General features: G+C 46.0%; 1 protein-coding gene across 2 annotated transcripts in view; it reads right to left on the bottom strand.

Moving 5' to 3' along the window:
* The window catches only part of MRPL48 (mitochondrial ribosomal protein L48), a 116,306-nt gene extending 103,038 nt beyond the window's left edge, over positions 1–13,268 (bottom strand). The window contains exons 1-4 of one of the 2 annotated variants that reach the window (XM_083610184.1): positions 13,108–13,268; positions 7,131–7,183; positions 4,355–4,398; positions 1,705–1,790 (exon numbers count right to left, since the gene is read on the bottom strand). In XM_083610184.1, the coding sequence (XP_083466310.1) occupies positions 1,705–1,790; positions 4,355–4,398; positions 7,131–7,183; positions 13,108–13,128 (204 nt within the window). In that variant the 5' untranslated portion in view covers positions 13,129–13,268. The remainder of the gene's footprint in view (positions 1–1,704; positions 1,791–4,354; positions 4,399–7,130; positions 7,184–13,107) is intronic. The other variant, XM_083610185.1, reaches the window with a different exon arrangement.
* Between the last annotated feature and the right edge of the window lie 4,734 nt (positions 13,269–18,002).

Here is an 18,002-nt window from a genome sequence, read left to right as displayed (position 1 = left end):
TTCGCAACCCAAGCGTCCACTGTATTTTGTGTATGCAGTTTGCTACACGGATAAGAACATAAGAAGAGTCTGCTGGATCCGGCCAACAGCCCATCTAGTCCAGCTTCCTGTTCTCACAGGGGCCGACCAGATGCTTGTGGGACAGCTGAAAGGGGGACAACAGCGCTCCCCCCTCCTATAGGTTCAATGAACTCAATGAAGTAAACTACTTGGTGCGGTGGGAAAACAGTGAAACAGACAAGAATAATGTATTAATAAAGGTAAAGGTAAAGGTAAAGGGACCCCTGACCATTAGGTCCAGTCATGACCGACTCTGGGGTTGCGCACTTATCTCGCTCTATAGGCTGAGGGAGCCGTAGTTTGTCCGCAGACAGCGTCCGGGTCATGTGGCCAGCATGACTAAGCCGCTTCTGGCGAACCAGAGCAGCGCATGGAAACACCGTTTACCTTCCCGCTGGAGCGGTACCTATTTATCTACTTGCACTTTGATGTGCATTCGAACTGCTAGGTGGGCAGGAGCTGGGACCGAGCAACAGGAGCTCACCCCACCGCAAGGATTCGAACCACCGACCTTCTGATTGGCAAGTCCTAGGCTCTGTGGTTTAACCCAGAGCGCCACCCGCGTCCCTCTAATGTATTAATAGTTTCTGATTGATAAACTCCTTCCCTCCAAGGAGTGTACAAAGCATACTACGTCCATTCTTGTGCTATAAAAAGAAATACAACAAGCTCACTTGGCTGTGGGTCCTCGAAGACCTGCTCCTTGCTGGCCTTTTCCCACCTGGCCTGGGAGGGCAGAGTCCGGACTGACTCCAGCTGCAAAAGCTGAAGCTGCTGAACGGACTCTTGGGTTGGGTTATTGTTCAGATTTTGGTTGCTGCTGCTATTGATATTAATTTTTTGGGGGGGGATCTTTATTTTTAGATCTTATACTGATTTACATTGGAATTGTTCAATAGTGGTTGTGTACTTTTTAATGTGTTCCATTTCTTGTTTAGGACTGCTTTTGCTAGCTTTGAAGTTGCGGAAATCTTTTCATGTTCTTAGCCGCCTTGAGCATGGTTTTATCTATGGAAAGGCAGCAAACAAATTACCAATTTTTTTGCTCTATAAGACTCACTTTTTCCCTCCTAAAAAGTAAGGGGAAATGTGTGTGCTTCTTATGGAGCAAATGCAGGCTGCGCAGCTATCCCAGAAGCCAGAACAGCAAGAGGGATTGCTGCTTTCACTGTGCAGTGATCCCTCTTGCTGTTCTGGCTTCTGAGATTCAGAATATTTTTTTTCTTGTTTTCCTCCTCCAAAAACTAGGTGCGTCTTGTGGTCTGGTGCGTCTTATAGAGCGAAAAATACGGTACCTAGTAGTGGTGGTGGTGGATACTGTTATTTTTACATATCTTTGCCATTTGTAAAAGAAATCCTTGCATTGGTCAGTAAGTTATTATTCCTCTGGAGCTGTGCTGCACTTTTGTCCTTCCATGTGATGTCTTGTGGTCTACATCTTTTGCCTTTCCTTCTTTTTATTAATTCTTCACATCAAAATCAATAAAAATATTTTGGGAGGGAAAGAAAGGAAATACAACATGCGCTCTTCAGCGCCACCAATCCACATCAAATGGTTTACACTGAAGGATTCCCCATCAATCTCTGATTTTTTTCTTTCGATAAACTGCCCAGTCAGCAGAGTCCAAGATCAGAGGTGCTTACCTCTTTGGGGAGCAAGTATTTGAACCGGCCAATGCGATGAGTAGGCTGGGATCTGTACTGCCTGGGAAAGTCCAGCAGCGTGCTACCTTTGGGAAACAAAACAGACACAGTTAGGTCCCTTCAGAAACCTTAAACTCACTTGCCAAGCGCTTTTTGAACTGTGCTCCAAGGAACCCAGCAAATTGGGTTCACCACGGCAAACACGTTTTCCTGAACGACAGTGTCAGGCGGAAGCAGGAGCTGCTGCCTTCTCTTATTGAGAATTATTGGGTGCAGTCTTCCCACCTTGGTTCAATGCTGCCAGGTGCCATAACAAAGCGGCAGAGATAGCACATGATAGTACACACCCCGGAAATGATCTCTTTCAGCTTCTGCCTTCTGGAAGAAGGTATAGGGTTATAAAGACTAGGACTAGCCGCCTGAGAAACAGTTTCTACGCTAATGCAATTCTGGTTCTAAACGCAGCATAAGGGGTCTCTGTAGTATAGTGTATTTTTAAATGGGGTTTTAGAGTTTTTAGGTGTTTTTGAATGTTTTATATAGTTTTGTAGTAGTTTTATGTAGTTTTTATGTAGTTTTATGTAGTTTTGTGGTAGTTTTATGTAGTTTTTCAATTTCATTGTTCCGCAAAGGGACAATGACAATAAAGATATCGTAATCGTCGTTCGTCTCTCCAACCGCTCAAATGAAACCACAAATGAGCCACAGGTGTCACAATGGGACGGCAGGAGCTGCGCAGCATCGCCCAGACGCTCACAGCAGCTGTGTCAAGAAGCAAAGACACTGCCCAATATATTGGGAAACGATATACAATGAATTGAAGAAAATGTTGAAAATAACATTTGTTAAACAACCAGAAGCCTTCCTGTTAGGTATTTTAGGTCAAGATATGCCAAAAGAGAAGAGGACGATATCTATGTATGCTACTACAGCGGCAAGAATTTTGATAGCGCAAAACTGGAAGACTGGAGAAATTCCAACAAAAGAACAATGGCAAGAGAAATTGATGAATTATGCAGAACTGGCAAAATGGACGGATAGACTACGAGAAAAGGACAACAGCGACTGTGGGAACCTTTTATAATATATTTGCAGAAACAAAGAAAGAACATCGACTTGATGGCAGGATTTAAATAAACACTCACATCTTTATTAATAGAGAACATTTAAAATAACGCAGAAATGATATAGTGGATTGTAAGAAACAGCAGTATGCAATAAGGGGGTAACAAACCAGAAATGGAAGCTGAGGGAAGCCTGGGAGGGAAGGGTAATATGTATGTTATTGATATGAGATGTTTGTAATGACAGAAAAGAAAGTGAATAAAAATTTATTTTAAAAAAAGAAAAAGAAGCAAAGACACTGGACACTGGAGAGAGGTCCCAAGGACGTAGAAACAGAGGGAGAGTGGATGGGTATCTGAAACCTATTTTCTTTAACAAGTCCTTGCAATCCTATCCAATGCATGTTTATTCAAAACCCCAAGCTCAAGATGATTAATCAGGGTGGATTTGATTTAAATAAAATCGATTTAAATCACTAGTCAGTAAGACTTGATTTAAATCATTTTTTTACAGAAAGACTCATTCTTGCATATTTACAACCCGATGAAGGTTTCATTTTTGGGACAACAAATTTTCAGAGTAGTTTTTACAGTTATATAAAAAATTACTGATTTGGTTATACTTTTAGAAATACATAGACCGATAATTATGAAATCATTGTGAGGTTTAATAAGTTAACTGTTTATATTTGGGCAACTTTTCTGCTGCATTTTATTGGAAGGAGAAAAAAAAACATTTCCTTAATAACAATTGAAACAATTTATTTCACTAAAACAATAACATTATAGTATATGCATCCTTGTTTGTTAACTGATGTGGTTAAACAATTAAAAAAAAAAAGACTGCACACATGAAAAACTTAAGATAAATTCTTATTTCCTGATGAACAGCCTTTGGACTATAATGTAACTTAAACAGAAAACTACCGTTAGAGAGATTTTTCCTCCAAAAGCATTTTATTTAAAAAATCCGATTTAAATTTTAAAAATCCGATTTATTCTTTTAAATAAATCATTGATTTTTATCCACCCTGTGATTAATGCACAACGAAACATGCACAGGATCAAGCAGCTAGTATGCTTCAGCTTCAGTTTTCACTAAACAAGGAGATCAAGTGAGAATGACTACAGACTACTGTTAGAAAGAGGGTATACACCCCTACTCTTGAATCAGTTGTTCATGTGAGAAATGTTTAGGTTGCAAACCCGCAGGCAAGAACTTGTGAAGATTTGTCAGTATCGCATCTAGCAAAACATTCAAACCATCGTTATGCTAACTGCTAGACTAGCCTTCAACCATCTCCTAGATGTTTGGACTGCAGTTCCCATCAGTCTCAACCAACACTGGCTGGGGCCGATGGGAGCTGTAGTCTAAAACATCTGGGATGGTCAAAGGCTAGTCTAGCAATGTATTGTCATTTCTCGTCATTAATAATGTTGATGTGAACGCTATCAGGGGAAAGCCTGCTCTGTCCATTCTTAGGCTGCCTTTCTACGTGAGAGGGGGAAATTATAACTTCCACTCAACAAAGCACAGCACAGCACTCAGGCTACTGGCGCAGAAGTTCCTGGAAATCAATTCTTACCTACGGAACATACAGGATTCCTTCTGGACGTTTTTAAGGCAAGACTAAAGAAAAAGAAGAAGAATGTTCGTCATTACAGGCTCTTGATGTCTCCGTCTGCAAAATGTTTTGAAAATTTCTTTCTTTTCTTACTGTCTGTGCCCATTTTATTTTATTTTATGTTTGATAATTTTTAAAATTATTTTCAATTAATTCACATTACATGTTAATTACCATACGCCTTCAACATGGTACATAGCATGAATATATCATTGCTGCAAATTTCCCACATCTTACCCTGCAACCACCTCCCCTTATACCCAAATACCCGTGTATATATCCTTCACCCACATGCATGTTTTTCGTGTTTCAAAACTTTCTTAAGGCTGACATTTTGCACCTTCTTAAGCATATCTATAATGACAAAACTGCATGTTAGGGAAGGGCCCACAAGGTGTTGCCTGCAGATAGGATAGAGCAGGCATAGGCAACCTTCGGCCCTCCAGATGTTTTGGCCTACAACTCCCATGATCCCTAGCTAACAGGACCAGTGGTCAGGGATGATGGGAATTGTAGTCCAAAACATCTGGAGGGCCAAAGGTTGCCTATGCCTGGGATAGAGCATCTGCTTTAGACACAAAAGGTTCTCCAGCGTCTTGGAATGTCCCCTGCCGAAAACCCTGGAAAGCCACTTTCAATCACTCTAGAAAATGCTGGGCTGGATGGACCACTGGCCTGACTCTGTATAAAACAGCTTCCTATGTTCCCCATTGATCAGCATGGGGGATTTGGGAGTCAGCACAGGTGGCGGATGACACAAGCAAAAAGGTTCTCAGTAGGAAGTCGCTGGCCTCCAAAGCCAAGTGTACATACAGCTGTACCTCGGAAGTAGAATGGAATCCGTTTCGGAAGTCCATTCGGCTTCCAAAACGTTCGGAAACCAAAGCGCGGCTTCCGATTGGCTGCAGGAAGCTCCTGCAGCCAATCGGAAGCTGCAGAAGCCCCATCGGACGTTCGGCTTCCAAAAATAGTTCACAAACTGGAATAGTCACTTGCGGCTTTGCAGTGTTTGGGAGCCAAAACGTCTGAGAACGAAGGTGTTCGAAAACCAAGGTACGACTGTACTTAGAAGTAAGTCCCATTAATCAAGGTACAGTGGTACCTCGGGTTACAGACACTTCAGGTTACAGACGCTTCAGGTTACAGACTCTGCTAACCCAGAAATAGTACCTCGAGTTAAAAACTTTGCTTCAGGATGAGAACAGAAATCACGTGGCAGTGGAAGGGAGGCCCCATTAGCTAAAGTGGTGCTTCAGGTTAAGAACAGTTTCAGGTTAAGAACGGACCTCCAGAACGAATTAATTTCTTAACCCGAGGTACCACTGCCCCATACTCTTCCATGTACAGTGTTACCTCGGGTTACATACGCTTCAGGTTACAGAATCTGCTAACCCAGAAATAGTACCTCAGGTTAAGAACTTTGCTTCAGGATGAGGACAGAAATTGTGCTCCGGCGGTGCGGCGGCAGCAGGAGGCCCCATTAGCTAATATGGTGCTTCAGGTTAAGAACAGTTTCAGGTTAAGAACGGACCTCTGGAACGAATTAAGTACTTAACCCGAGGTACCACTGTATAAGACTAGCTTTTTTTACTGAAAAGAGTGTTCAGAATTGGGGCTCGCCCTATACACGGATAGTGCAGAGGGGCGACTGGCGACTGGTTGCAGCTGTGAGCAGGAGGTTGTCAGCGGTGATTGGGCGGGTGATTGGTGGCTCTGGCAAGGGCTGCTTTGGACTGGCTGTTGCTGCAGCAATTGCGATGGTGATTGTTGAATGTGGCAAGGACTGCTGTTGATTGGCTTCCGCTGTGTCAATTGTGTGTGTGCTTGCCGGCCGCTGGTTGCAATTGAGCAGACTGTCTATGGCTTTTTTGGCGCGTGCGATAGGCAGCGCTTGTCAGTGTGGTGAGTGATTTTCGGCATTCCCTCCCAAAAAAGCTCAAGAACTCTGTGCAACCCTTCTCAAAAAAGATCAACAACTCTGAGCCATCTCCCCCCATTTTCTTCAATTGGAGTCCCCCAAAATAGGGGGCGTCTGATACATGGAACAATACAGTATTTTAAAACTGTAGACCACACTGGATGCCTTGGAAGAAAAAAGGTACCCTTGCCCGTACGGGCCAGTCGTGTCCGACTCTAGGGTTGTGCGCCCATCTCACTTAAGAGGCCGGGGGCCAGCGCTGTCCGGAGACACTTCCGGGTCACGTGGCCAGCATGACGAAGCTGCTCTGGCGAGCCAGCACCAGCGCAGCACACGGAAACGCTGTTTACCTTCCCGCTATAAAGCGGTACCTATTTATCTACTTGCACTTAAGGGTGCTTTCAAACTGCTAGGTGGGCAGGAGCTGGGACTGAACGACGGGAGCTCACCCCGCCGCGGGGATTCGAACCGCCGACCATGCGATCGGCAAGCCCTAGGCACTGAGGTTTTACCCACAGCGCCACCCGCGTCCCCTTGGAAGAAAGGTGGAATATAAATGCAATCAATCTATAAAATAAACATCAAAATGGACTTAATTCTGAGTAAACTGACAGAGGGTCTGGGTGGGTCCCTTTTCCCTGGTTGTACATCTGACTGTGGAATAGGAGAACATAAGGCTCCTCCTCCAGCGTAGACATGCCTTAAGACCAGGCCACAATCCCTGACCTATTTTGGTTATTTTACTGCTACCACCCTACCGACAAGAATAAATTTGTTCAGGATAGGATGTCATGCTTGCTTCAACGTTATTCACCTTACCTGATAAGCGCAGGCGTCTGTTTTAAAAGGGGTTCCTTTCCCAGGTAGAAGGCCTAGTGGGATGGAGAAAGGGGGGGAGAAAAGAAAAATACCCTTAAAATGTCAAGAAAGACTGCAGAGAGTTTTTCAGGGCATCGATGGCTCCCTGGTAATCTATTCCAGCGTTCACCTCCTACTTCAAAGCTCCACATTTGCAAGCCACCAGCAAACTTCTCAACCTGTTATTAGACGCCCTCAAGGCTGGTGTTCACAAGAGAACAACAGGAAGACAGATGAGTGCAATTTCTATTTTTGCATACTCTGTCACTTGTACTTGTGTATTTCCACAGCGTAATCTTCAGGGGGATGGGGAACACGCTAGGCTGGATTTACTCTTGAAGCCACAGACTCGTCTTCAGCTCAAGATGATATACATGCACTTAAGTCAATCTATTTCAAAATCTGCCCACTGGCTTTCAATCTTTAAAAAGGAAAGAGAAGATCTGGGAGGAAGTCCCCAAGTCTGCACCTGTCCCTAGTCATACATTACATGCCAACAAACATGACTACATACATAACCCTGGTGACATATTTTGAGAATAGTACAGAAGAGTTTTTTTAAGCCCATTCTGCCCAGAACAACAGTTTACACTTAACTTGTTTCGATGATACAGACAGCGATAGATGAGAGGCTGGAAATCTACTTTTGCTGTATAAAGAATGAAATTAAGGAATGGGAAGGCTGAAATGGAAGCATAGATGCATCCAGGAAGCTTTGGCCAACCTGACGCCCTCCATCAATCCTGGCCATTGGCCAACCTATGAGGAAGGTGGCACGAGTTTGGGCCATGCAAGGGCAAATGAAAGGTGAGATTTAGGAAATGGAGGTGATAAGAGGGAGAGAAGAAGAAGAAGAAGAGTTTGGATTTGATATCCCGCCTTTCACTCCCTTTAAGGAGTCTCAAAGCGGCTAACATTCTCCTTTCCCTTCCTCCCCCACAACAAACACTCTGTGAGGTGAGTGGGGCTGAGAGACTCCAGAGAAGTGTGACTGGCCCAAGATCACCCAGCAGCTGCATGTGGAGGCGCGGAGACACGAACCCGGTTCCCCAGATTACGAGGCTACCGCTCTTAACCACTACACCACACTGGCTGTGGTGAGAAAATGGAGAACGAGAAAATGGAGGAGTCACTCTTACTTGTTCCAAGGAGAGAAGAGGAGTGGATTTCCTGGTATCACCATGATCGAAGAGCTTGGATCAAGGCAACAGAGTGTACCGCAAAGGCTAGTTTGCAAAAGAAAAGCGTTCCTCTGCACCAATTGTCTCTGATCTGGAGCTCCCAAAAGGACCCAATTCTATCAGGCTTGCGATCGGTGCTGAATTTTAAAGGAGCCAAAGGCAAGCTGTGCTGGCAAAGCAACATTCAAAAGCATGCTTTACAGCTTTCAATTGTTCCTTTGCAGCCAAGGCTTTACCCATCCACACACGGTGTTTTATGGGGTAAGTGGGCATGGCAGAGTAAGGGTGGAACAGCCCTTACTGGACCTACCACACTTCTGCTTGTCTCATGCCTAGGAAGCACGGTCTGAGCAGCTCTGCACTTGACTCGTGCTTTTTAGGCATGGGTCCAAGTGATTTCCCCCTTGCCCCAGTCCTTTCCCAGTAAAAATCTGCTCTTTAGCTCTGTTGTTGTTTAGTCGTTTAGTTGTGTCCGACTCTTCGTGACCCCCTGGACCAGAGCACGCCAGGCACTCCTGTCTTCCACTGCCTCCCACAGTTTGGTCAAACTCATGCTGGTAGCTTCGAGAACACTGTCCAACCATCTCGTCCTCTGTCGTCCCCTTCTCCTTGTGCCCTCCATCTTTCCCAACATCAGGGTCTTTTCCAGGGAGTCTTCTCTTCTCAGGAGGTGGCCAAAGTATTGGAGCCTCAGCTTCAGGATCTGTCCTTCCAGTGAGCACTCAGGGCTGATTTCCCTAAGAATGGATGCGTTTGATCTTCTTGCAGTCCATGGGACTCTCAAGAGTCTCCTCCAGCACCATAATTCAAAAGCATCCATTCTTCGGCGATCAGCCTTCTTTATGGTCCAGCTCTCACTTCCATACATCACTACTGGGAAAACCATGGCTTTAACTATATGGACCTTTGTTGGCAAGGTGATGTCTCTCTTTAGCTCTAAACTGGAACAAACAGCAATCCATGAAAAACCTGAATTGCCTTTTTGCTCTGACTGAACGCTAAAGAGCAGTTTTCCCTGGGAGAAAGCAGCAGGACAAGAGGAACTGTAGACAAGCCCTAAACCAACATTCTCAGAATGCGCAAATCCTTGGGTAGCTCGTTTGCCTCAATTTTCCTAGGTATCAAGTCGCCCTTTGTTATCTATTTGCATCAGTGAATGAGGACAGGTTGGTTGTTGAGATAGGCAAGCCTTTGTAGGTCACCTTTGAGTCCTGTGTTGCGTAAGCAACTTGGGTTTCTTATAAGGCTCCCAAGACAGTTCCAAAAATAGAAGAGGGAGAACACATGACTTCACGTCCCCTTGAGGTTCCTGCTAACCAGAGGAAAATAACAACAATGGAAAGGTGGCAAAGAAACAGCGGGAGAAGGGAGAAGGTGGGGAAAGCTACCTGGGGTTAAAACAAGCAATCAAAGGAAGGGTCCCATGAGGCTTGAACTTCCAAGTTTCCTGGATGGATTGAAACAGCTTTGAATACCTTACTGAGGGTTCTGAAATGACCTACAAAGATCAAAAAGGCTAGGCCTGCCATACGTCAGGAAAATTCCTGACATGTCCTGGTTTTAGGGTGTAAAAATGGCGTTGGGGGGATATTGCCGAATTGGCCAAATGTCAGGGAATGTATGGCTACGCGATGGAAAAATCAGCGGAAACAGCTCAGAAAGCTTAAAATCACTATGTTTGGGGTAGGTTTCCCCTCAAAAGCTCAACAATGTTACTTTATGAAATACTGCACCCCTAAAAAAGGCTGAACAACTGTGCTCCCTTGGAGACAAACATTTAAAGACCTAGATTCCTGTTGGGAGGAGAAACCTGAGACAAAAAAGGCAACCAACATCAGGCAAATAATGGAGGAAGGAAGCTTCATTAACTACAAACTCCAAAATTTGGGATCACCTCCAAACTGTTTGTAGGGTTTTGTAGTCATAGAATTGTAGAGTTGGGATCTAGTCCAACGCCCTGGAATACAAGAATCTCAGCTAAAGCATCCCTGGTGGCCATCCAACCTCTGCATAAAAACCTCCATAGAAGAAGAGCCCACCACCTCCTGAAGAAGTCCATTCCACTGTTGAGCAGCTCTTCCTGGTGTTTAGTCAGGATCTCCTTTCTTGCAAGCCACGGGTTCAAGTCGTACCCTCCAGAGCAGGAGAAAACAAGCTTTCTCCATCTTCCATGTGCCAGTCCTTTAGACGAGAGCTTTCCAGACTGTCACAACACATTCATGTGTCGGCTGCAATATGTAGGCGTGTCACACAGATGCTCCCCACACTCCTCCCAGGGCTGGGAAGGGGTTAGTTTAACCTCCGGTTTGCTAGTAAAATTGAACTGCTATGCTGCAAAACGATGCCTGTCTAAAAAGAGTGTCACCAGCATGAAAGTTTTGGAAAGCTTTGCTTTAGATATTTGAAAGTGACAAACCTAGACAGCATCTTAAAAAGCAGAGACATCACCTTGCCAACAAAGGCCCGTATAATTAAAGCTATGATTTTCCCAGTTGTGATGTATGGAAGTGAGAGCTGGATCATAAAGAAGGCTGATCGCCGAAGAATTGATGCTTTTGAATTCTGGTGCTGGAGGAGACTCTTGAGAGTCCCACGGACTGCAAGAAGATCAAACCGATCCATTCTGAAGGAAATCAGCCCTGAGTGCTCACTGGAAGGACAGATCCTGAAGCTGAGGCTCCAATACTTTGGCCACCTCATGAGAAGAGAAGACTCCCTGGAAAAGACCCTGATGTTGGGAAAGATGGAGGGTACAAGGAGAAGGGGACGACAGAGGACGAGATGGTTGGACAGTGTTCTCGAAGCTACCAGCATGAGTTTGACCAAACTGCGGGAGGCAGTGGAAGACAGGAGTGCCTGGCGTGCTCTGGTCCATGGGGTCACGAAGAGTCGGACACGACTAAACAACAACAACGTATCTCCACTCAGGTCTCCTCTTTTCCAGGCTAAACATACCCAACTCTCTCCCAACATACCCAACTCTCTCCCAGCATACCCAACTCTTCATCAGCCGGGGTCCATCTTCTCATGCAGGTGAAGTGTCTAACTCACTGATGGTGTGAGACCCATCAGCTACCCTCACCTGGTTTAGCCGGCTAGTGGGAGCCGTTTTGCGGGGTGTGGCCACTGTCACCTGGTGACAGCTTCTAGAAGCCACAGGTGAGAGCTGAGCGCAGGGTGGGGACCAAGGGTGGACAAACTGAAATCCCAAAGGAGCAGAATAGATCATTTATGTATATGACCATGGCTGAACGGCTGTTACTGGCCCAGAGATGGAAAGAAGATAAAAGTTCCCACCAAAGAAGAATGGCGGATGAAGTTTGTGGACTATGCTGAAATGGCTAAAATGACCGGAAGAGTCAGAAATCAGGAAGACTAACATTTTAACAAGGAATGGGGGAAATTTACAACTTAAGGACCGTTGTAAACAGTTAAAATCATTAGTAGGGATTGGAATATCACTTTTAGTTTAAGGTTGAATAACGGACATAACAGTAGAGGTAAAGGTTTTGGATTATCATAAAAGATGCGGAAGGAAAGAATTAATAATAAGGACCCACAAAGGGGAGGATGGAAATCCAGGAGATTCCTTGGAATCTTGTTTCTATGATTTATGTGTGATATATCTCTGTTAAAATTTTAATTTGAAAAACTAAATAAATAAATTTTAACAAAGGTGGTCAAACAAACCCAAAGGAGCACCCACCAGAGATACCACCCCTCCTCTAACACCCCATAGACCTCAACTCTGTGGCGCTGTGGCCTAAACCACAGAACCTAGGGCTTGCCGATCAGAAGTTTGGTGGTTCAAATCCCTGCAACAGGGTGAGCTCCCATTGTTCGGTCCCTGCTCCTGCCCACCTAGCAGTTCGGAAGCACGTCAAAGTACAAGTAGATAAATAGGTACCGCTCTGGCGGCTTAGTCATGCTGGCCACATGACCCGGAAGCTGTACGCCGGCTCCCTCAGCCAGTAAAGTGAGATGAGCGCCGCAACCCCAGAGTCATTGGCGACTGGACTTAACGGTCAGGGGTCCTTTACGTTTTTTAACCTCCCCAAACCCTGCAAGTCAGCTCATTCCACTCAAGAGAGGATCCATGGGAAATTCGCAATGCAATCCTATACCTAACAAGGTGCCCCATGGAGAACATAGGGGCACAACTTAGAATCGATAGCACCGACCAAAATGGATTCTGGGAATGGCAGAGCGCTATTGCAGGCATAGGCAAACTCAGCCTTTCAGATGTTTTTGGACTACAACTCCTACCATCCCTAGCTAACAGGACCAGTGGTCAGGGATGATGGGAGCTGTAGTCCCAAAACATCTGGAGGGCTGAGTTTGCCTATGCCTGGTTCTCAACCTGTGGGTCCCCAGGTGTTGCACTACAACTCCCATCATCCCTGACCACTGGTCATGCTGGCTAGGAATGATGGGAGTTGTAGTCCCAAAGCATCTGGAGAGCCTAGTTTGCCTATGCCTGACCCAGTGGTTCTCAACCTGTGGGCCCCCAGATGTTGTTGGACCACAACTCCCATCATCCCTGACCACTGGTCATGCTGGCTAGGAATGATGGGAGTTGTAGTCCCAAACCATCTGGGGACCCACAGGTTGAGAACCACTGGGCCCTGAGCTATTGCTTTGACCAGGGAGGCTAATGAGAATCGAGGCAGAAGCAAAGACTCCTGGCAGTGCAGTAAGAAGGTCAAAACGCCCCGTCTCTCTCCTCATCCCTCTGCCCACCGAAAAAGCGTACGTACTCTGCCCAGAGCCGCGTTCATGCTCCCCAGCCGCTCCTAGAACCCCTCCAGGCGGTAACCACGGCGACGCAGCGGGACAAGCACGAGTCTCTATGGGTCCACCGCCGACACACGCCCCCCAAGCCTCTCGCGTGCAACGACAAAACGGGTCCCCCTCGCTCACCCGGCCCGTCCACACAGGGTTCCGCCGCAATTTCGTCCTTCCAATCAAAGTGGCCGAGGCCGCGGAGGAGACGGTCGCCGCCACCAATCAGCGGCGTCCTCCTCCCGACGGCTGCTCCGATTGGTTAAGGACGGGGAGCCTGGAGACCGACAGAGGAAGGCGGGGTCTCATGTCTGGGTGGCTTTTAAATCAGTTTTTCTTTGCAAGGCTCAAGAGTTTCCCTGTTACTAAGAAGGAGGCTTGTATCCGTCATTACCCAAAAAGCAAGCCTCATCAGCACTACTGAATATTTTCCCGCTTCTACTTACTAAATAGACGCATAATTCTTCTTTCCCTTCATTTTAATACACATGCCTATACCTATCTATCTATCTAGGGGTTATTGGGTTGTTTTTATTTTGATTATATATATTTTTATTTTGATGCCCAGAGGTCTCAGGGCACTTCACAGAACAAAATCAAAATATTAAACCAAATAATATATAATTTGGTTTAATATTTTGATTTTGTTCTGTGAAGTGCCCTGAGACCTCTGGGCATAAGGCAATATATAAATTCAATAAATAAAAAAATAATAATAATCGTAAAAAAGCTATGGTTGCTATGTGCTGAATCTGCATCTGGAATTTATTATTATTATTTACTAAATTTGTATACCCTTCTTCACCCAAAGATCTCAGGGCGCTTCACAGCATAAAAACACAAAATACATAAAGAAAACAAAAACAAAGCAAGTCTATACCTCACTGTAGTGTACCTAGTGTGTTCAGGGATAGCCAACCTGGTGCCCTCCACAAGTGGCTGGGTTTCAGCTCCCACTATCCCTGACCATTGGCCATCCTGGCTGGGAATGATGGGAACTGAGAGTTCAGCAACATCTGAAGTGGCTTTAAAGAGCTTGTAAGGCTGGACTTGCAACTTATTTCGATTCTTCTGCTGGGATTGCTTTTCTTTTTGCCCTTTGCACCATCAGCACAGGTAAGGAAGGAAGGTTGCAAAGTGTCCTTGTTGATTTCATAGCGCCTTGTTTCATATGAATGAGCCTGCTCCTTTAAAATTGAGGCTTGCTATATTCTTTGACAGAGACATCACCTTGCCAACAAAGGTCCGTATAGTTAAAGCCATGGTTTTCCCAGTAGTGATGTATGGAAGTGAGAGCTGGACCATAAAGAAGGCTGATCGCCGAAGAATTGATGCTTTTGAATTATGGTGCTGGAGGAGACTCTTGAGAGTCCCATGGACTGCAAGAAGATCAAACTGATCCATTCTGAAGGAAATCAGCCCTGAGTGCTCACTGGAAGGACAGATCCTGAAGCTGAGGCTCCAATGCTTTGGCTACCTCAGGAGAAGACAAGACTCCCTGGAAAAGACCCTGATGTTGGGAAAGATGGAGGGCACAAGGAGAAGGGGACGACAGAGGACGAGATGGTTGGACAGTGTTCTCGAAGCTACCAGCATGAGTTTGACCAAACTGCGGGAGGCAGTGGAAGACAGGAGTGCCTGGCGTGCTCTGGTCCAGGGGGTCACGAAGAGTTGGACACGACTAAACGACTAAACAACAACAACATATTCTTTGACATTGTCTTATCAGGAAATCGCTGAGCTCAGAGAAAGATCATCAGAAGATCCCAGACTCAAATCTGTTCTGTCTAAAAAAAGTCTATGCACCAGTTTATGGGGAAAGAACATTTCTTGAAAGCAGCCAGGAGATTTCCAGAAACCAGTGGGTTCCAGTATCTCTTTGACTGACATACCAGCTGGCACAAAAGACAGATCTCTCATAGGACAAATGCACTGTCTGAATCACCTTGCATGAGGCAGAGGCACAACTCAATACAATAGTGACTCAGCTGCTGCAGGAATGCACATTTAAGCTGCTCCATCTGCTGGCAGACTGAACCATGCTGCAACCCTATATATGCACCCCTCCCTATTAAACAGGGACGCGGGTGGCGCTGTGGGTTAAACCACTGAGCCTAGGGCTTGCCGATCAGAAAGTCGGCGGTTTGAATCCCTGCGAAGGGGTGACCTTCCATTGCTCGGTCCCTGCTCCTGCCAACCTAGCAGTTTGAAAGCACATCAAAGTGCAAATAGATAAATAGGTACCACTCCGGCGGGAAGGTAAACGGCGTTTCCATGCGCTGCTCTGGTTCGCCAGAAACGGCTTAGTCAGGCTGGCCACATGACCTGAAAGCTGTACGCCGGCTCCCTCGGCCAATAAAGCGAGATGAGTGCCGCAACCCCAGAGTCGTCCGCGACTGGACTTAACGGTCAGGGGTCCCTTTACCTTTACCTATTAAACAGAGGCACACGGGTGGCGCTGTGGTTTAAACCATAGAGCCTAGGACTTGCCGATCAGAAAGTTCGAATCCCCGCGACGGGGTGAGCTCCCATTGCTTGGTCCCTGCTCCTGCCAACCTAGCAGTTCGAAAGCACGTCAAGTGCAAGTAGATAAATAGGTACCACTCTGGTGGAAAGGTAAATGGCGTTTCTGTGCACTGCTCTGCTTCGCCAGAAACGGCTTAGTCAGGCTAGCCGCATGACCCAGAAGCTGTACGCTGGCTCCCTCGGCCAATAAAGCGAGATGAGTGCCACAACCCCAGAGTCATCCGCAACTGGACCTAATGGTCAGAGGTCCCTTTACCTTTACCTATTAAACACAGTACGGGTTTTCAGGGGGCTTATTCCTATTGGCCTCTGTGCATAGGGTTGCACTGCAAGGCCTTCCCTATAAGTCCAGAGGATGCCATATTTCCTCAGTCACAGGGCTGGTGCACAACACTGGGAGACTCACAGGAGGCTAAGAACGCAGCAAATCTCAAACGTGGCAACAGCTTGCACGGTGCAGCCAAACTGCGGGGCGTCCTACCCTATTGGCAGGAATTCCCCGCCCATTCCACAGTGATTGGGCCTCTCTGCTGCCTCTGTCACTGGGTTGGAAAAGCATCAATCAAAGCAACGGGACCCCGGGAGGCAGCTCCTAAGAACTAGCTTTCTGATTGGCCCATACTTTCAGCCCCGAGAAACAGCCATATTGAGTGTGGCATTTCGGGGAGGGAAATCTGGTTTTAAAAGCAGAGTATATATCAGCTCGATCTTTGCTCATTTAGAACTAGTTATGTCACTTTGGTTTTGGATGCCTTCACTTTTTAGTTGTTACTGTCTTCCCAATTTTTACCTGTTAATGTTTGCAACTTCTTCTTATTATTATTAATGAATTACCTCTTGCAAGGCACCTCTTAAGTGATTTGCAATGTGCTTAATGGTGTTCCAGCCATAGCTGTCAAAGTTTCCCTTTTTTAAATGGAAATTCCCTTATTCCGAATAGGATTCCTCGCAAGAAAAGGGAAAAGTTGACAGCTATGGTTCCAGCTGATTTCTGGAATGCTGACACCTTGGGCTCTAGATTGCATGACTTTGGAGAGTTGGGAACTTGTATGCCCACATTTTGCAAAATATATATAAAAAAGCAAGGTCTCAAAATTTGAAGACGCATGTTTAGAACATGATGAAGATATCTCACAGGGCAGCGGATGTTTAGGATCAGAGTCTGCCCTCTCCTAGCTGGGCTCCCTTCCCAGGTGGACAAGACCCACCTGCCGCTCACCTTCCTCTGCAGCACATGCAGAAACAGCCTGCTTGACCGCTGGACCCACTCTTGCTCTTGTCCACTCAGTTCACCGGAGAAATCCTAACTCATCGAGGGTTTGAGACCCATCGGCTACCCTTGTCTGGTTTAACTGGCCAGTCAAAGCTGTTTCCCAGGGTGTGGCTGCTGTCACATACTGACATCTTCTAGAAGACACAGGTGAGAGTTGAGTGCAGGGTGGGGACCAAAGGTGGACAAACTACCCCAGAAGGAGCACTACAAAAGATACTACTCCTCCCCTAACATTCTGTAATAAACGAAAATCTGCCCTTATTCCTTTATGGGGGACACAAGAGCCCTTATAGAGTCCGTTGTAGGTTCTCCAGCGGTAGCCGGCGGTACAGGTATTATTTTTCTGCAGGACAAAGGAGGAAGATATTCTAATATCAGTGTGAAGAAAATGACGTCCTTTCCGTTTCGCTATTTACCAGTTCTTTGAAAACAGCTGCCTGATTACAGACGTAATTTCACTTCTGTTATCTGTCATTTGTGGCCTGAAGCAGCCCTTGGAGACCCACTTCATTACATCGAGGAACCGGGACTGAAAAGACCGAAAATAGAAACTATAGACTCCCCAGTCTGCAAAATAGCTATTCGTTCACTTCCTCCATTATTAATAGGCTTTCGAGAAACAGCAAGACCTGTGTGACGAGAGTCCCTTACGCAGAAGGGCTACTGCAGCCACCTTATTAATCAAGTGCCAACGGAGTGGAAAGGAAAACGAGGAAGCCTAATGAAGGGTCTTCAGACATGACATTGGGCATCTTACGGGAGACCACCTGGCCCAAAGCTGGGCGGCAGATCACCACAAAATAAGTATTGTCTGTAATAAACGTAAATCTGCCCTTGTTAAGTTGTGGGTGAAAATAACAGTACATAACTTCTGTACATAACAGCCCTTATTCCCTTATGGGAGACACAAGAGCCCTTATAGAGTGCTTTGTAGGTTCTCCATCGGTCGGAGAAAATAACAGAGGCCAACCAGAGAATATTGAGAAGCAAAGCGGCTCATAAGCCTGAGCTTTAGTGAACTGTTGCAACAGGGTGCTCCCCTCACACACAGGAGAAAGAGGAGGACCCAGA

The sequence above is a fragment of the Podarcis filfolensis genome (genome assembly GCF_964270895.1).
Source record: "Podarcis filfolensis genome assembly, chromosome: 4".
In the NCBI taxonomy this organism is placed as follows: domain Eukaryota; kingdom Metazoa; phylum Chordata; class Lepidosauria; order Squamata; family Lacertidae; genus Podarcis; species Podarcis filfolensis.
This window is presented reverse-complemented; position numbering and strand designations above follow the sequence as displayed.